General features: G+C 41.2%; 1 protein-coding gene across 1 annotated transcript; it reads left to right on the top strand.

Moving 5' to 3' along the window:
• Nucleotides 1–844: 844 nt before the first annotated feature.
• cnp (2',3'-cyclic nucleotide 3' phosphodiesterase) lies at nt 845–9,346 on the top strand. Its single transcript, XM_066642931.1, has 4 exons — nt 845–1,067; nt 4,135–4,821; nt 5,215–5,342; nt 7,564–9,346. The coding sequence occupies exons 2-4, from the start codon at nt 4,164–4,166 to the stop codon at nt 8,038–8,040; spliced, it is 1,263 nt and encodes a 420-aa protein (XP_066499028.1). The 5' UTR covers nt 845–1,067; nt 4,135–4,163; the 3' UTR covers nt 8,041–9,346.
• The last annotated feature ends 4,179 nt before the right edge of the window (nt 9,347–13,525 follow it).

The following is a 13,525-nucleotide window of genomic DNA, read 5'->3' as shown; positions in this document are numbered from 1 at the left end:
ATCCCGGACGTTTGTGAAATTCCGCCCGGACATTTTTTTAAAGTCTAAAAAAGAGGACATGTCCGGGTAAAAACAATATGCAACAGTGAGTCACCACTAACACTGCAGTTTTGTCCAAGATAAAGTTTTCATTTCTATCTGGGAAACAAGCTCGGCAATGGCCATACATTTATGAATAACTGGGTTGTTAAAATTTAAGTAAGAATTATACGCAGGGTAAAATGTAAAATATCCCATGGCAATCCATTAGAGTGTCATTTAGGATCCACCCCGCTCTCTTCCTAATACGACATTTACGTAATAATCTACTGTTGAACATTTAAATCCAACACCTAACTACTAGTGTTACTATGACGATTTTTGATCCAACCAGCATCCACCTAACAACGCTAAAATTAAATATTTGCTGTAGCCATGTAAATAAATCCATAGCACTTTATCCAAAGTAGTTTGCTGTGGAATTCTCCACTCCAAAGAAACTTTGAAATGAAGAAGACATTAATTTCTATAAAACCCAATGTTAGAGGGGGAGGAGGGGATTAAAACCTCTTGGCGCCAAATCAAATCAGTAAGAGCTGGAGAAGAGCTGGAGGGCGGGGGTGTTAATGGACGCACCATTTTCAACTGCAGCACAACACATCATGGGTTTGTTGTCAATCTTTTTTTTTTATGAACAATTTTTGTGCTGTTTAAATGTACTGTTTATAAACTACGTATTGTAATATATATAAAAAAAACACGTATAACTAAACTATTTTAATTTGTCCAAATATATAGACCATAAAACTCCACAATATTAATGGAAGTACGGGTTCCGCTTATTATGCATATTTAATGGGCGTGGTATTTGCTACTGGCCACACCCACTGAGCTCGTCCCTGATCGCCGTGCCCGCACCCGCGTGCCCCCGCAGCAGCATTCAGCAGAGAAGAACCCGCCGTGGACTGCGCTCGTTTTCCCCTGAACACTGCTCAGGGGCGGTATTTTCATCGAGAGACAGACACGAGAGTGGGGAAATAAAGAGAAGAAATCTGCTGCTGCGAGTTAATCTCACACCTACAGCTCGGGTAAGAAAAGACGGGCTCTTGTTCGCTGCTTGGTCTTCGAGCTCTGTTTCCTCTTCGTGTGATATTGGGCAGTTTTTGCTGTCCTCGTTAATGTGAAAACACGCCGTGGCCTCAGTCAGTGGCTTTTATATGGTTTAAGAAGGTGAAGTTGTCTCTTTTTAGGCAGCTGCTTCTGCGAATTTCCCGTTCCACCTTAAATCGTGCAGCGGTTACATTGTGACGCCTCACTTGTGTTTTGAGTTAATTTAAGGCGCCAGAATGTAACCTCTATACCATTTAAGGTGGAGGGGGGGAATTTAACTGGAAGCTGACGAATATGGAGCCCGTTTCTGCCCCATGCTTTGTTTCTTGGCATGGCTTCTGTCAGACACAGCGTTTTTGTCGTGTGCGTGTGGGGTGCCACTCCCCACATCTCCTAAATCTGCTCTCATTCTTCCCTTCTAAACTTTATAGTTTCATACGCAACAGCCCCATACATCACTGAAATGTAAATTATTTTCTTATTATTCACAGTCACCTTCATTTTCCTCCGCATTTTTGTGCTTTATCGTGTCCAGCATTGTCTCTGTGAAATGCAGGGTCTAATGTCCACGCATTGTCTCTCTGAGAGGCTGAAAAATGTCTGGACGATTGCGTTTCTTTGTCTGGACTGGAGGAGCGCTCGGCGTGGCCCAAATCTAATTTGGTGACACAAAGAAAAGCGACGCAAAACCACTTGCAGGTGTTCCACTCTCACAGGCCTGCTCACTGCCTCCAACTTCTGCTGCTCATTCCCTCTTTGTGTGCCCCCTTTTCCCTCTGTGTTTTGAACTGTGTTCAAGGTAAAACTAACACAACTGCTGGCCTTCCACTTCACGTTTGGGGCTTTATCACACTTCCAGCCGCTTGTCTGAATGGGTAAGATATGTGTAGTGCTACAACCAAAGGACTTGATGATATAAAACATTTTATCTTGTGGTTTGAAGGAGTGCATTTTTCAAAGCAAAATTTTCAGTCATTTGTCTAAAGTTTCAGTCGAGAATATTGAACCTTATAACCCTCACTGCCATTTTCTTTTTCAGTGTGATTTGTCTTAAGGGGATATCCAAGGCAGAGAGCCCTTTATTCACAATGTTGGTCAGACTGTTTTGGTTTATTTTTTTCCCCCAAATTCTTCAGTCTGAGTCTAAACTTGTCCCTAAACGGTGAAGTATGCAGAGTATCGAAGAACAGGAACATGGGTCAGCTGACTCGTGTCATATTTAGTCACACAGCTGCAGTGAGGACTGTAAAATCGAGAAAATGACAGTTGGCTGTTTGTGAATAGAAAAGATGTTGGCGATAAAGGGCGTTGCATTTAGGTCTAGCCCCTCTGTTCCTGACTGAGAGCAGGGAGTGTCTGTGAGAGAGGGAGGGAGAGTGGGGATGAGACAGCAGGAGAAAGATGGCCAGGGAGGGGTGTAAGCAGGCCTAAGGATGAGCAGACAACTTGAATTATGCTTAGGATGCAAGGGTAGTTTCTCCCATTTCAGCCAAAAATCCCAGAGGAAATTTGTTTTTGACTTCACCTGGTTTGGCCTGAAAGAACGAGCTCATGTCTGTTGGGAAGAGTCAGTTGGATTCCATTTTCTGGAAATGGAGGTATGCAGTCCAGGCTGTATTGATTAAAGGGGAATTCCACCATTTTATTCCCAGAAATTCCACATCATTCAGTTCCTGTGGTCTAAAAACATGAGTCAGAGTTTTGATGGGATTTGATGTGTTGTGTATATACTTGCTGAGTCTGAATTTTTTTGGTGGTTGTTTCAGGAACTGGGATTGTGACGTCTGTATCAACAGTATGATCCTCTTTATTACATGAAGACTAATATGCCTTGAATTATGTATATAAAATTGATGATTGTAAAATGGTGATAGATAAGAGTTGGTGAGCTCTTTTGCTTCAGTGTCCTTTGTCTAACTCTTTCACTGACATAAAGCTATCCTAATCTTTAAAACGTTTCTCTATAAAAATTGTTAAATTTGGATGATTTTTGATTGAATTTATAAAGAATATTAGACAGATATTGGGGGAAATGTAATTCCAATTTCAAGCTGCCATTCAGTAGCTTTAGTCTGTTTATTTAATAGGACCAGTTCTCGTTAATGATTTAACTGATTAAGTTGTCTAATGTTTAACTGATATTATTTACATGTCAGTACTTTATAAAGTAAATGTCAGTAAAGTAAAACAGAGGCCAAATGTCTTATATTCTTCCACTGTCTTGGCGGGTAATGTTACATGCTTGAATCATAAAGTACTTATAACAAAAAAAATATATTTTTTTAAACTTCCAGTGACATCTTTAAAATACAACAGCATAAAAATAGATTGACGTATTCTTGGTTGCTAAACATGGAGCTAATACGGGGGCGTTTGTGGTTCTGTTTTGACACTTCCTGATTAGCCTTAAGTGGTATTAAACTAGGAAAACTTAGTGCTTATTTTGATCTTATAAAATAAATGACAGCTGTATTAAATGAGTGAACTGAATCTGGATTAACATGCTTAATACAGTTATAAAACATAATAGTGACAGATGCTGGATTATTCACTGTTTTGATTAGCCATATGCTGCCAGACCAACTCCCTCGCTGTGTGTGAGTAGGCAGAAGGGGTGGGGGGGAGAGTGTTCAGAGCAATAACAGTTGTCACTGCTGGTATTGATTTCTACATAAAGATGGAATATTTCAAATTTACATGGTATTAATAGGTGCTCTTATCCTGAGTGACTAACAATTCTAATCATGTTACAGAAAATGGAGAATGTAGTTTGAAAGCTCAAGGACTCTTATTGGTGTGTTGTGTACCCAAAGATGCAGCTGTACACTCACCACCTTCATAGACAGCAGTGTTACCCATTAGTCTGCACCAACGTCTGCAGTTATAGTGCTTGAACTGATATGAACCACAGGCTTTTGCACTCAAAGCAAAGTGATTTTAATTCAGTTCAGTCCATAACTCAAAGCGGGGATCTTCTGAATCTCAATGTTGCACATCTGTGGAACTGATAATGAACAAGTTTTTTGTTTTTATTTTATTTTGTAGTTGTAAATTAGACTCACTACTCTTGAGGAATGGATGCCGATCACAGTCAGGAAGTTGAACAGACTGCCGTTGAGTCCCAGGCCACAGAGGAATCATCCCCTCCTGACCAGCCCAAGGCAGAGGAGGTGAATGAGACGCCTGCTCAGGATGCTCCAGAGCATGCGGAACCACATGTAGAAGTTTCTGAACCAGAAAAAGCACCAGAAGTGGAGCCCGCTGAGGCTAAATCATCTCCAGAGGTGGTTGAAGAGCCTGTGAAAGTGGCAGAGACTGTGGAAGCAGCAGCGGTATCTGGAACTGAGGAGAAGGCTTCAGAGGTGGAAAAGCCCCCACAGAATGAAGTAGAGCAGAAACCAGAAGCTACTGAGGAACCTGCTGCCAAGTCAGAACAAAAGGCAGATTCTGAGGATGGGGGTAAAACAGAGGCTGCTGTTCCTGCCAAGGAAGCAGAGTCAGAAAAGAAAGCAGATGCCCCAACGACAGAGCAAGAGCTTGAAAAGCCATCAGAGGCTGAGGAGGTTCAAGCTGAACTCCCAAAAGAAGAGGCACAGCAACCAAAAGAGCAGCTTCCAATGTTCTTTGGTTGGTTTCTGCTCTCAGAGGTTGAAGAGAGGATAAAGTGCTCCACCATGGACTTCCTCAAGACACTGGACACTCTGGAGGCATTCAAGAAACATCTCAGTGAATGTGAGTGCAGAATGGGTTTAAAATGTTATAACTTCAATGAATTTAATAAATAAACAATAGCAATAAAGTAATAACAAACCATGCATAGCTGTTCAAGGTATTTTCTCAGAAAGCTAAATTTCGTAGACTGAGCAATTCCTCAGAAACACTTAAGCCTTGCCCTCAATGGTTCCTGGAAGGCTCTGGACCTAGTAGTAACAGAAGACGAATGAAGGAATGATCTTTGTTAATTTAGTGGTTCATTTATTATTATTATTATTAATGGAAGGCTTAATTTTAATGCAAGTAAATTTGAGTTGTTGAAAGACATTTGTCCATATCTAGTTATTGAATTTAATTTGTGGGATATTTGTTGTACTTTTGCTGTTTTCTTAATTTTCTTCCCATTTTCAGTTACTGGGGAAGCAGATAAAGAAGTGGACCTGGAGCAGTATTTCCAGACCAAAGCACCCCTCCACTGCACAACAAAGTTCTGTGACTATGGAAAGATTGAGGGATCAAAAGAATATGCTGAACAGCAGGTCTGTTTTATATAAGACGTATAAGAAAATATTAATTATTCATAGTATGCTTTTTTTCCCCTAAGGAGCTTTTTTTAAAAAAGAAAATGTGAAAAGACAAGGTAAATATTTCTTTAGCGCTTAATTTTAACAAATTAAGAAGTGACTAACATGACAAACACTTCTTTTCTTAGTAATGCATGCATTTTTTTTTATTATGTGTGTTTATAGTTTTTGTACAAATTGTACATATTGCGAGGAAGCATCTGCAGTGAGCTAAATATTTTTCTTGGATATTTATATATTAAAGAGCTTGGTAATTTGTTTTATCTTGTGGGATATATTTCTAATCATATATAGTAGGAATTAACCCATATGGGAATAATGGGCCATTGTTAATCTACTTGGATTATCATTACATAGATTTCTCTAGGGTTCTGAATTCAGGCAAATGAAATGTTTCAGATTTATGTCACAGCAGATCCTCAATTTCAACCCTACCAGGCAAGATGCAAACCCTGTTTCCAGAAATGTTGGGATATTCTGTAAAATGCATTTAAATGAGGTTTTTGTTCATTCTTTTAAACCTTTATTTAACTGATAAAATACAAAAATACTCACTGATGTTTTTTGAAACTATATAAACATTTAAACATTTCCAAATAATTTGAGACGTGAAATGAGTAAACAATTTACATTAAAAGCAGGTCAGTATAAAAGGAGCACCAAAGGCTCCCAGCGATAAGTTTGTTGCACATTACTTTGTGCCAGACTATGATATAAATGTCATTGAACATTCAGTGCCAGGTTTCATCAAATGTAGGCCTTTTATCCTCTACCATACTTATATTTTCAAACAATTTATGAAATCTGAAGAAGCCCATGTAGGGTAATAGAGGTCAAACATTTGTGTACAGCAAGTCCACAGATGGCACTGGATAAGAGACTGTCATGCTATTGTAATAAATATAGCCACATGGGCTTGAGAGTACTTCAGAACTGTCATTGAAGTCCTTCACATTCATGGGGTTGTGGAGTGCATCTGTGACCACTGCATGGGTTACTTACATATGTGGGAAATGTTTCCATTGATGTGGAAGCAAGAATTTTAAGCATTTGCTGCGATCAATACATTTTCTTGGGAAGTCCTTGGTTATTTCAGCAAGAACATGGCAGGCATTATATTGTATATGCTTCAAGATTTATACTTCTGTGTTGACTCAACGCAAGAGCCTGCGCTGTAGGCTACGCAAGAGCCCTATGCCATCGTGAGCATTTATACCTCTGCGTTGCTCCGCTAGGGCCACACTCCTAGGGCTGAATATCAAAAATCTTCCTCTACACTATGTAGCACACAATGTAGTGGTGTAGTAGAATTAGTTTTATAAATCTTTAAAGCACACTTCTTAGGAAGTAGGTCGTTGTTCAGGACAGAGCAGTTTTTACGTGAGGTGCCAGGAAAATAACTAATACAAAGCCGGCACTTTTTTCCAGTGTAGTATCACTTCTCATTGAGGGTTTTTTTCCCTGAGACCTCTGAATTTATCCGTTTTGTTTTTCTTTTTGTATTAATCCCTGAGGCCCACACTATCTCTGAGGAAATCTCTCGCTATGAATTTGTCTGTGTCTCTGTGTGGAGAAGAGTTCATGTTCCTGTACTACTTCGGTTCAGCAAAAACAATGTCCACTTAACTTCTGACCAATCAGACATTGTGGTCTGCGTCAACGCGACACGTTAAATTACTGGAGTGATACACCATAGGCTACGGTTGTAGGGTCCGCTTTGATGCGTTGCCTAGGGCATGGGTCCTATGCAGAAGTATAAATTGGGCTTCAGTCAAAAGAATGCATGTGCTTGACTGTCCTGTCTACAGTATATATTTGTCTCCTATTACGCATCATGAAGTGGAGAACATATCAACTGCAAGTAGCTGCAGTCTTGTATCAAGACTTAATGGGCAAAAAAATACATTTGCAATTTTGTATCTTCGGCTCCCAAATGGTTAAACAGTGTAATCAAAAGGAAAAGTTGTGTAACACAGTGGTAATCGTGCCTATTTTCCAAATGTTTGGGAATGTATTACAGGTGTAAATATTGGGTCTAAATGTTTTTATTTACTAAATTCTATTAATTGGTTTTTATTGAATTACAAAATGTCCCAATGTTCTGGAAATGGGGTTTGTACATTTTTCTGATTGGTCCAAACCACTAACTCTCACTCCTGCCCAACCCCATTTCTAGGTGGTGAAGGATGCATATGGTAACTCTGCAGAGTTGTCTGTCGTCGGCCTCATGGTGACCCCTCGCACGTTTGGTGCCCGTGTGGAGCTGACCCAGGAGCAGCTGCAGCTGTGGCCTTCAGGGGCAGATAAAGAGTGTGTCCCTGAGGCATCTCTTCCTGCTGTGGAGACTCTCCCAGTGGGCAGCCGCGCCCATGTCACCCTGGGCTGTGCAGCAGGCGTGGAGGCGGCTCAGACTGGCCTTGACCTGATGAAGATTCTGGCCCTGATGAAGGCTGGTCAGGAGGCAGTGGCTGTGGAAGAGCTTGAGCTGGGCACACTGTCCTACCTGGGCCAGGGTCGCTGGTACCTGACCCTGAGAGAGGCGGTCACATGTGACACCACATTCTCCAGCTTCTCTGAAGACAAGCGTCCCACAGAACCACCCAAGAAGGAGGGTACAGAGAAGAAGAAGAAGCCAAAGTGCTCCATTCTGTGAGGAAGAGGCTGTGATCCTTTAGGGTTCTTGAGCCCCTCACTTCCCCCTGTTTGCCTGAGGCTGTTTTCAGTGTGTGTGATTGCTGTGGATTGTGTGTATGTATTTTTCAGCTTTAGTGTACGCATAGGGCTGGGGGTCGGTGATGTCTTTTCGTACATAACATAAGCCCCTTACCATTCCAAAGCACCCCCAGCCCTTACTTTAGCAGGTGCCTTTTCCTCCTCTTTTTGCTTGGCAGCACAAGCTCTGAGGCCTTAGAATCTGCCTTAAGGTCATTTGTCACCTTGCTGTAGGTCATAGTTCACACATTAGGTGCTACTAGCTCACTCAGCTTTGGCCACTGCACTATCCCTGTTCTCTTCTACACTGCGGCATTCAGTCAGTCTTCCCTGCACTTGATACAATGTTAGCTTGCTTATCAGAACGTATTTATCTCTGGTATTAGTTTAGATAACAGCTACACTATCTCACGTTGTCACGCCCAGTTAAGTTTAATTATTTGGGATTTTGTTACGGTTTTTTCCTTTTCTTTTCTTTCTCTCCATTTTTTTGAGCAGGCTGGAGTGCTAGAACATTTTCAGAGTCTGCAACTAGATCTAGCCAAAGTTGGTGCTAGATTTGAATTTACTTGCCTCCGGTTTGGTTCAAGATTTGAGCCTAGGTTTGGTTACTGCGTGTATGGCTGCTGTTTGGTGTTTGTATGTTTGGAACATATGAGTGTTTAGTGTATTTCTTCTCTCCCAGCTAGGACTTTGACTTTTGTGATGACCTTCAGTAAGACTGCATGCATCAACTTTAAGATCCCAACCATTGATTAGCCGTCTTCAGTGCACAGGCATTTTCAGTATTGTTTTTTAAATTTAGGTTTGTTTTCTTTCTTTTTTTTTTTTCCCCCTCCCCTCTCTATATCCAATGTCTGTTTCATCTTCTCTTTGAGTGAAACCGAATGTCTGTCTTGTAAGACTCATGTGGCGCTGCAGTCATTTTGTGGGATATTTCCTTCTGAATGTGCTGTCTGCCACATGAGCCAACACTCATCTTCTGTCGGTTTTGATTGACTCAGCACTATTGTTGTCTCTTCAGCTTTTTGATTTCTCTTGTGTTCTTCCTAATTGCTGTCACTTTTGACAAAAGGTGCACTCAGAATACTGTGACAGGCGACTGCCTCACGCTGCCTTCTGTAGTAAGGTGCTCAAAGGCAGGAGCCGTGCTTATCTAGGCCTCCAATAATGAGGCCCTGTTTTTGCACTTACCTTTTTTGATTTTTGTTTTGTTTTTTGTACACTTAATAAAGAATTTGCTTGGCTCTGAAACCTTTATCCTCTTGTTATTAATGTAGACGTGGCCCTAACACTTCATTTTGGTGTTTACATTTTATTTGTCTCCCTTTACTGGACAAGGTGTGTAATCATTTGTTTTAAATAAGTGCTAGCGCTAAAATGAGCTCCACTGTTTTGTGGCTCACCAGTCCAGCTGATATTTTTTTGCAGCAGCACAGGATGGTGCACGGCAGTAACACGAAAGAAATCATTTCCTGATTTCTGTAACGAACGTTTCTTTTTCAAGTAACTGAAATTCTCAGGGTGGTAATTTGCATTAAACTTTAAATGCAGTGCTCATTTGTTAAGTAATAGAACATCTACAGCTTAGAAAGAGCCACCTAACCAACCCGCTGTACAAATACAGACAATTATTAATCGTTTTGCGCAGTAATTTGCAGTCGTATTCAAATTCTTAAACTGTTGTTTCACAGTTCCTCCACGAGGTGGCATTCATTAGCTCATCAAGACTGTTGTTAAACCACAAGGCACTCGTTCCGATCTCCAGTCCCAGATTAAGTCTACACCTATACAAAAAAAGGTTAGAGTTCATGGGTAGGTTTCCTAGACACGGATTAAGCCTAGTCTTGGTGCCCAGTGGTTTGAACTATTTTTTCCATTGAAAGGAGGATGTAGATAAGGACTGGGATTAATCCCTGTTTAGGAACCACCTTTTAATGTCTGGTAAAGTTTGGAAACATCTTCCAGTGTTTCTTCGGAAATAAAATGTTATACTCCAGTGGAATGGAGGCTTTAGACAGATTCTGTTGGCTTTGCTTTTCTCAGGGAATGCAGTTTTTAACACCTGTGTCAAAAAAGTGCACATTTTAGCCAGATGAACTCACTCATTAGGAAGTGGTATTTTGTGCAAACAGGACTTTGATTTGATGCAGATGACAATTTTTAGGTTTAATTAAAAGCTTGTACAGGCCTTGGATTCATTTGAAAGATTTTGCTCAAAAAAAAGCCCTGTATGGTATGGGTTAATTTTCAGCTGATGAAGTCGGTCTGTTTTATAACACTGAAAGAAAAAAAGTCTAGTGGTTTCTGGCCTTTACCAACTCAGCTAATGATTCCCTGCCAAGAGCAGCTGACTTAATCTCTCTGGATGTGTGTGAATACACAAGCCTGTTGAAATAGAAAGAAAATGTAAACACATCTCATTAAAATCTCTTTCGGACACAGTTCCCATCTGTATATCCCCAAAAAACAACTTTATAGGAGAATGGGATTATTATGCTACAAATGTAATTGTTAAATTGATTTAGACCATTTCTGTCTTGTCCAGAGTGTTTTCTAATTCTAACTGAAGTACAAGGTTTGTTTACATAAACTAAAGTATATTGTCATATATTAACTAAATTCAAATGAGAATGAACCCAGTGCACATTTCCTCATTTTACCTGGTGCATGATAAAAATCTTTGTTTCTTCAGTCAGTGTTTCCAGAGATAAATGAACACATTCTCATTTTTTCCTCCTTATTTTTTAAAAACGAAAGCAGTTGATTCATGTCATTTGGCTGGAGTTCTCAGACTGAATTATATAATCATACTGGAGATAAAGAGTGTGTTAACAGCACAGACAGGGGGCCCGCATTTTATTTTGACCTAACTTACCTTTGACAGTGTGATAAATAATTTGAAAAAGCCTGTCCTCAAAACAAACCCATTTACTGTTAACAAAATATAAACAAATTAGAGATTTTCATCAGTTAGGCCTATATTTTATTCATTCATTATCTGTAACCACTTATCCAGTTCAGGGTCACGGTGGGTCCAGAGCCTACCTGGAATCATTGAGCACAAGGCAGGAATACACCCTGGAGGGGGCACCAGTCCTTCACAGGGCAACACACAGACACTTTTGAGTCGCCAATCCACCTACCAACATGTGTTTTTGGATTGTGGGGGGAAACCCCACACAGACAGACAGTCCCCCAGAGCGGGAATCAAACCCACAACCTCCAGGTCCCTGGAGCTGTGTGACTGCGACACTACCTGCTGCACCACCGTGCCGCCCACCTATATTTTAGCATCCCTCAATATATAGCAGTAAAATATTTGGATTGTGAGGTCATTGTTAGCCATTCATTCATTGATTCGTTGTCTGTTACCGCTTATACAGTTCATGGGCGCTGTGGGTCTGGAGCCTACACGGAATCATTGAGCGCGAGGCAGAAACACACACACATTCACACTTATGGACACTTTTGAGTCGCCAATCCACCAGCGTGTGTTTTTGGACCTTGGGAGGAAACCGGAGCACCCGGAGGAAACCCACACAGTCACGGGGAGAACACACTCCTCACAGACAGTCACCTGGAGCTGTGGGACTGCGACACTATCTGCTGCCAATTGGCATTTATTTGCTTATGCTGTGTTAGAAAACACAGCACTTAAATCAAAATTAGCTGTCAGCAGAAAAATCTTTTAAAATTAGATAGTGTCACACAGTGTAACAGCAGTGTACACCTTTAAATAACATTGATACATTGATTGTCATTGTTGGGAAAAGGGCTGAGGTAGTAATACTAGTAGTGCAAAGACAGATAGTGCAAAAAATATATGCAGATAATAGTATATATTACATATTGTGAGTGTTGTATAATCTAACAGCAGTAGGTATGAATGACCTCCGGTATCTCTCCTTCCTACACTGTGGATGTAACAGTCATCTGCTAAAGGAGCTGCTCAAGGCCCCCACTGTCGCATATAGGGGGTGAGAGGGGTTATCCACAATTGATGTCAGTTTTGCTAACATTCTCCTCTCCCACACCTCCTCTATGGAGTCCAGAGGACAGTCTAAGACTGAGCCAGCCCTTCTGACCAGTTTATTTAGCCTCTTCCTGTCCCTATCAGAGCTTCCACAGCCCCAGCAGACCACAGCGTAGAAAATCACTGAAGCTACCACAGTGTCGTAAAAAGTCCTCAGCAGTGTCCTGCACACCCTAAAGGACCTCAGCCTCCTCAGCAAGTGGAGATGACTTTGGCCCTTCTTGTACAAGACATCTGTGTTTATTGACCAGTCCAGTTTATTGCTAAGGTGAACGCCCAGGTGTTTATACTCCTTCACAATCTCAATGTCCACACCCTGGATGTTCACTGGTGCAAATTGGATAGCCTTCTTTCTGAAATCAATCACCACCTCCTTTGTCTTGCTGGCATTAATACAGTTTATTCAAGTAACACCAGTCCACAAAGTTGGTGTTGACCTCCCTGTACTCCAGATCGTTCCCCTCTGACACAACTTCTGGAGGTGGCAGCTCTCCGAGATTTAACTGAAGTCTGATGTGTAGAGTGTAAATTCTCTCAATTCCACTGACCATACAGGAGCACTTTGTAGTTATACAATTACAGTGTAGTCCATTTATTGCTCTGCGCACTATGTTTTCCCCCTTTTACCTTGTTCTTCAATGGTCAGGACAACCACACAACAGGTATGAAGTGACAGTGACATGGTGGTGGTAAGTAGATCAGATGCATCAGTGCTGTTGGAGTTAAACACCTTAGTGCCACTGCTGGACTGAGAATAGTCCACCAAGCAAAAATATCCTGCCAAAAGCATTCAGTACTCTGTGTCCATTGACTTCTGATAAAGGGCTGGATGACGACACAAACTGCAGCAAACAGATGAACTACTGTCTCTGACTTTTAGATCGACTTTTGAACTGTTTTTGTTACAACAGTTCCACTCAGATGCACACTTACTATATGCATTAATTCGGTTAAGTACTGGGAATTAATAAAGTGATTTTAGCCGGTGAGTCCTAAATATGAATTATTTAAACTAAATATCCAGGTGTCATGTCAACATTTTGATTGGGAAAGTATTTGGTTTTGATTATTTGTGGTATTACAGCGCTGAAATGACTGAGCGTTTTCAACACTGCGTTGACCAACATACTTCTATGCAACATCCATATTTCACGCTCATTTCCAAACGCCTAGCAGTGTGTTTTCACTTGCTCGGTGGGCCGCTCCTGATTGGTCAACCCGGACAGCGTGGGTGGTCTCGTCCAATCAGAATCTGATCCGATCAATGAGCAACTGTTCGTGCTCTGGGACGGAGTGGGACTGAACTGAAAGGGGATTGGCAGGAGCTGACCAATCAGAGCAAGGAAATATCGGCTCAGTCCATCGTGTGACCCGGAGTGGGGAGAAAAGA

The sequence above is a fragment of the Hoplias malabaricus genome, chromosome 13 (assembly GCF_029633855.1).
Source record: "Hoplias malabaricus isolate fHopMal1 chromosome 13, fHopMal1.hap1, whole genome shotgun sequence".
NCBI classification, from domain to species: Eukaryota; Metazoa; Chordata; class Actinopteri; order Characiformes; family Erythrinidae; genus Hoplias; species Hoplias malabaricus.
This window is presented reverse-complemented; position numbering and strand designations above follow the sequence as displayed.